The sequence below is a fragment of the Arachis ipaensis genome, chromosome B6 (genome assembly GCF_059453495.1).
Source record: "Arachis ipaensis isolate K30076 ecotype BB chromosome B6, ASM5945349v1, whole genome shotgun sequence".
Taxonomy (NCBI): domain Eukaryota; kingdom Viridiplantae; phylum Streptophyta; class Magnoliopsida; order Fabales; family Fabaceae; genus Arachis; species Arachis ipaensis.
This window is the reverse complement of record NC_142441.1, coordinates 38885711-38891637: the sequence shown is the minus strand read 5'-3', so window position 1 is coordinate 38891637 and position 5927 is coordinate 38885711. Positions and strand designations below refer to the sequence as shown.

General features: G+C 37.1%; 1 protein-coding gene across 1 annotated transcript; it reads left to right on the top strand.

Moving 5' to 3' along the window:
• Positions 1–2341: 2341 nt before the first annotated feature.
• On the top strand, positions 2342–4549 carry LOC110263299 (histone-lysine N-methyltransferase ATX5-like). Its single transcript, XM_088492194.1, has 5 exons — positions 2342–2479; positions 2622–2741; positions 2927–2976; positions 3154–3274; positions 4175–4549. Exons 1-5 carry the CDS (start codon positions 2429–2431, stop codon positions 4340–4342), a joined length of 510 nt encoding a protein of 169 aa, XP_088348320.1. The 5' UTR covers positions 2342–2428; the 3' UTR covers positions 4343–4549.
• Positions 4550–5927: the final 1378 nt, after the last annotated feature.

The window sequence follows — 5927 nt, the reverse complement described above, 5'->3', positions numbered from 1 at the left end:
TTGTTTTCCCTTCCTTGGAGCTTGTGGCTCTTCCTCATTCTTCTTGAGCTTTTCCTGGTCCTTCTCTACTTGCTTCTTGCTAGCACCTTTGTCATCTTCTAAAGTCTTTCCACTCTTGACTTGAAATTACCTTCCATTATTCTTTGGGATTGGGAATGGTATCACTTGGGAAAGCATTGTTTGGTCTTTCAGCTGGCTGTTTGGACAATTGTCCAATTTGTCTTTCTAGATTTCTCAGTGAGGCTTCTTGGTTCTTGTTAGCCAATTCTTGATGTTTTATCATTTTCTCAAGCATCATCTCTAAGTTGGAGATTCTTTGGGATTCTTGTGGTAATTGTGGCTGAGTGTGGGATGCAGATGGTGGATGAAAGTTATTTTGGTTAGTTGGTGGGTTATTTAATGGATAGTAATTAGATGGGGGTGATTATTTTTTGGTTAGTTGATTGATGATTCTGGTGGTTTGTGTTGCGGAAGTTGCTTGGGTTGGAATTTCTTTGCCATGAGTTTTGGTTTTCTCCCCACTTCAGATTGGGGTGGTTTCTCCAGGAAGAGTTATAAGTGTCTCTATAGAACTCATTTTGTCCAGCACTTTGGTTGTGCATATATTGCACTTATTTAGGTTGTTGATCTTCATAGCTCTCTTCCTGTTGTCCCCACACAATTGGTGGTTGATTGGATAAGCTCACTGCTGCAAGTTGAAGTACATCTATTCTCTTTGCCATCATCTCCATTTGCTATTGGATTTGCTGGTGCATCAATTTGTTCTGTGCCAAGATAGTGTCCACACTTTCAAGCTCTAATACACTTTTCTTTAGAGCTGGTTGGCGTTGCCTTTGGTGAGCATAAAAGTACTGATTGTTGGTCACAATGTTTATGGGATTTTGGGCTTCTTCAGCTGTCTTCATTAGCTGTAGTGAACCTCCTGCTATGTAATCTAGGGCCTCTTGAGCTTTTAGAGTCAAGCCCTCATAGAAATTCTGGAGTTTGTTCCATTCACTAAACATCTCAGGTGGACATTTTCTAATCAAAGCTTTGTATCTCTCCCATGCCGCATAAAGTGATTCTCCATCCATTTGAGTGAAAGTATGCACTTCTGTCTTCAATATGATGATTCTCTGAGGTGGGTAGAACTTGACTAGGAATTTTCTCACCAAACACTACAAGAAAAAAGGCATATGGCCATGCTTTTTTCTTGCCACGCTTTAAAAGCGTGGCCAAAAGTGGTCAATGGCCACGCTTTTATGAGGGTGGCGATAGATTAGAGATTTGGCCACCTTTTTTTGCCACGCTTCAAAAGCGTGGCGAAAAGGATCAACGGCCACGCTTTTTTAAGGGTGGCAATTGATTAGAGAAATGGCCACGTTTTAAAACTGCCACACTTCAAAAGCGTGGCCATAGAGAGCAACAAGGACGTTTTAAAAGCGTGGCGAAAGGGTTTCATTAAGGCCACGCTTGGAAAACGTGGCCACATCCTGTTCCTCTTTTGACACGCTTTAAAAGCGTGGCCAAAAGGTTTTTTCTGCCACGCTTCGAAAGCGTGGCCGTAGAGAGAAAAAGTTACGTTGTAAAAGCGTGGCGAGAGGGTTCCCAACCCATTGACACCAACCCGGGCCGCAACCCGCCTCGCAACCCGGTCCCCAACCCGTTAGACACTAACCCTAATCTTCTTTTCCCTTCGAAACCACACTCGCCTACTGGAAGAGCTCCTATTCCCTTCGTCATTGTTCACCCTTCGCCCTTCGCCCTTCGCCTTCGTCCTTCGCCCTTCGCCTTCGTCACTGTTCGCCTTCTTCTTCATCTTCTTAATCTTCATCTTCTTCTTCATACTCTTCATACTCTTCATCTCTCTGTTCACCTTCAAGCTCTACCAACATGGGCGACGGCAAGGTATCCCCAACGGTCTCTTCTCCTCCAAGCCCTCCGATCCCAAAGGTCTGATCTCTTCACCAAATGCTTCTATTTTTTTATTTTCTCGATTTTTTCCGTTGGGGTTACTTTTAGGGCTTTCACTTTCCATTTTCATTTTTCCCTGATTCGTTCCCCTGATTCATGTTCCTTCTTGGTTAATTGATAATGGTCACAATATTAGCGTTGTTTGCGACGTGGTTTTTTTTCTGGTGCACTCTGTTTTGGTTATGACTTAAGCATTGTTTCAGTTTGGGCTAAAAACAGAAAAAAACAGTGTGTTTTCTTGCTGGTTTTGGTATTCCTTTTATTCTCACTGTTTTTTCCCTCCTCTCTTTTATGTATTGCTATAAAATTATATTATAGTATCTTGAAGCTCTAGTAAAGTTGTTTTATCCTTACTATGTTAATGTGTTATTGTTCCTTAGGTGGTGCTCTAAAGCCAATAGATATTGACACATTATGAGTTCATGTCACTTGTGCTTGGTTTCGGCCTGAAGTGGCTTTTGCTAGTGATGAGAAGATGGAGCCTGCTTTGGGTATTCTTAGTATTCCGTCAAGTTCTTTTGTTAAGGTGAGATATCAATACCCAGTTTGTTTAGAAAATGTAATTGTAAAATGATATAGACTACAGGTTTCCTAAATGGTTTTCATGTGACATCTCTTGTTCCTTCTTTATGCCTATGTTAATCTAAATTGTGTTTGTTGAATTTCAGATTCGTGTTATTTGTAAGCAAATTCATGGTTCATGCACACAATGTTGCAAGTGTTCTACTTATTTCCATGCCATGTGTGCATCAAGGGCTGGCTACCGAATGGAGGTCAGATCAACTCTGGTTTTTATTTTTTATTTATTATTTCGGGCTTCCATTTGCGAATTGTTGTTAACCTCTTACAATTTGGATTTCAGTGTTATGCATCATGACTAATGTTTAGTTGACATGTTGCATTTTCTTATAGATAATTTAGAGACTTTTTTTCTCTAAATTTTCCTGCTTAAATGCAATTGCACATTTCGGAGAAAAATGATAAACAGACAACAAAAATGGTTTTCTATTGTGCTTATCACAGGTATAGAATCTTCAATTACAACAAAAGAGACAATACTTTCTTCTTTGTCCCTTTATACGGTTTCCTTTTCAGAGTTTGCTTTTGCCACAATTTTTACTCTTTTTTGAATTCCTCAAGTATGAATTTAAGATTCATTTGAATCTTACTGTCAGCTTTTTGTTTTAATATTACTTGCAGGGCTCCCAATCCAGACACTGTTTTGATTATGCAAACCCCTCTTGGGGTCATTTCAACTAAAAGTCTTCTACAAACTAAGAAAAAAACGGGTTCCAGGCTAATTTCCTCTAGAAGAACAAAGGTAGAAGAAACCCGTCAAGCAGATGATAGTGCTTATTAGTGCTCTTTTTTGTCATCCAATTTATTAATGTTAGTGTGTGTGTATGTGGCTTTTCAATCCCATCATTATTCAATTATTCAAGATGATGCACAGAAATTCTCAAAGGCTCTTATTCCTACTTCTCTTTTCTGGGTTTCTCTTATCTTCTTTCTGCTTCTGCTGTACCTGCAACCAGTAAGACAGGCCTTCAAAGTTGTTAATGAATATTATTGTGTCTGTTCTGTTTTATTATCAGTTATTATAGCAATTGGATATATCATGGAATTAATATATTTAGAGTGACAGAAAATTAAAAGAGAATGGAATTAACATATTTAATATGATGAATAATTAGGGATTAATTTGATTTAATTTGTGTGATTTAAGGACCCAGAATTTGGATGGTGAAGAATCTGAAGATGCATCACTTCTACTTTCTTTAGCTAAGGCATCACTTGTTTAATATTGTTGGTTGGTTGGTTTTGTTTATGTCCATTTAAGCGTTAAAATTCTGCATTTGAACATGATCTTTTATTATCATTTATTGCCCCTTGGAACTTTTCTTGTGTTTGTTTTACAACCATGCATGTTTCTTTTGTCCCTTGTATAAAGATAAATGGTTGTTGGTGTTCAAAGTTGGAGTGTGGGATTTTGTTAGGTCTTTGTTTTGTTTCTATTTCCTTTTTCATGTTCACATCTCCTATTATTGTGGGCTCTCATGTTTTTTTTTGGTTCTCTTCCTATTATTTGGTTGGTATCTTTAGTCTTTAATAATAACAATAATAATATTATTGTAGTGATTAGTCTCTTATATGCTACTGTATGTCATTTTCTTGTGTTCTCAGTGGAGTGTGTATTTTATTTCCACTTTGTTTTGGTTAGATTATGAAGAGCTTGGGCACGATGGTAACAGAACAGTTGCTAATGGTGTTGACAAGGAAGGGCCAGTGCTTTCAAAGCTTGGTTCAAGTTCCACAGCTAAGCTTCACCCCAAAAATAGAGCTCAAAGTGAGTCCAAACCAACCAACATGCCACCTACTAGTGTTATGACAAGACTCATCTTGATCATGGTTTGGAGGAAGCTGATTAGGAATCCCAACACTTACTCTAGCCTAATTGGCCTCACATGGTCTTTGATCTCATTCAAGTATGCAATCTTTACTCATTTTAATTGTTGTTATACTTAACTAATGTTTTAATCTTAGACTTAGGAATTGTTAACTTTCTTAGGAATTGTTTCTTAATCCCAATACTTACTCTAGCTATTATTTGCACATTGCTCATGCATTTTGACCTGCTTCTCTTTATTTGCACACCCTATTTATATTGGTGTGTTAAATAAATAAAAATAAAAACATGGTGTTAAATAAATCCTATGTGAACTAAGCTTTCTTACCAAACCTCATTTAGCTGCTTCCTAGTTCTTTTCAAGTGGCCAGTGATTCAAATCCTACCTTTTGTAGTTTATTGCTTTTTGTTTCAGGAGTCGTTCAAAGTTCAAAGACTTATTCTTTGATTGATTTGATTAGTCTCTGAAAATGAAACTGTAGGGTCACACATTGCTGCAAAGAGCAGCACTAACTACTTTTCCTTTCAATTTCACCTCTAATGGCACCACCACAACCCTAACTCTCTCTATCTTTTGATGCCACCAAAGTCTTCCTCATAAACGCCTCAGATTCATTCCCACTTACACCAACACGGGACCCTCGCCACGTGTTGATGTCAATAACAACCAGTTACAGCAAGGAGAGCAAGATGATCTAGAAGTCCGCGTTGAGAAGGTAATATAATCAACAAAGTTAGTTTTCATGATCTTTATTTGACTTAGCATAATTGCTTTCTAATTTATTAGTGATGAAACTTTTAATTTGCAGATTATATATAGATGCCGCTTTTTGGCTACTTTTGGAGTCTTTGGTTATTTAATTGTGGAAATTAATCGTGAATCGGGTGACGACATTTTGTACTATTTAAAGAATTTCATTTTTGTTGTTAGTTGATAGAGGACAAGCATAGAATTTATTATATATAACGTGACTTGTAATTTTGAACTCTTAAATTCCTTCCGTTCTTTTATCCATATAAAAAGAGTTCCCTAGTGTTTTCTTTCTCCGTGGGACATATATATGGAGATGATGCTTTGGCCATTTGATTATTGCTATTATACTCTGGTTGAGAAATAAGAATTTTGAACTCGAGATACATTATGTATGAGTATTAATGTATAAAATAATTATAGTATAAATTATGTCACTAATTACTATTTGATTTGTCTTGTAATAAAAATTACATTATATTTATAGGTTTTGGTAATAAAAAAGGACTAAAAATTTATATTGTGCAGTGATAAAAGAAAAATTAGAAAAAAAAGATTTTTTTTTTAAATTTGATAAGGCTATTGCCACGCTTTTAAAGCGTGGCCGTATCTCTAGTTATGGCCACGCTTTTAAAGCGTGGCCTGATGGGATATTTTTGTGGAAAAATGAATTTCTCCAAAACACCCAAATCTAACCGGCAAGTGCACCGGGTCGCATCAAGTAATAATAACTCACGGGAGTGAGGTCGATCCCACAGGGATTGAAGGATTGAGCAATTTTTGTTTAGTGGTTGATTTAGTCAAGCGAATCAAGAT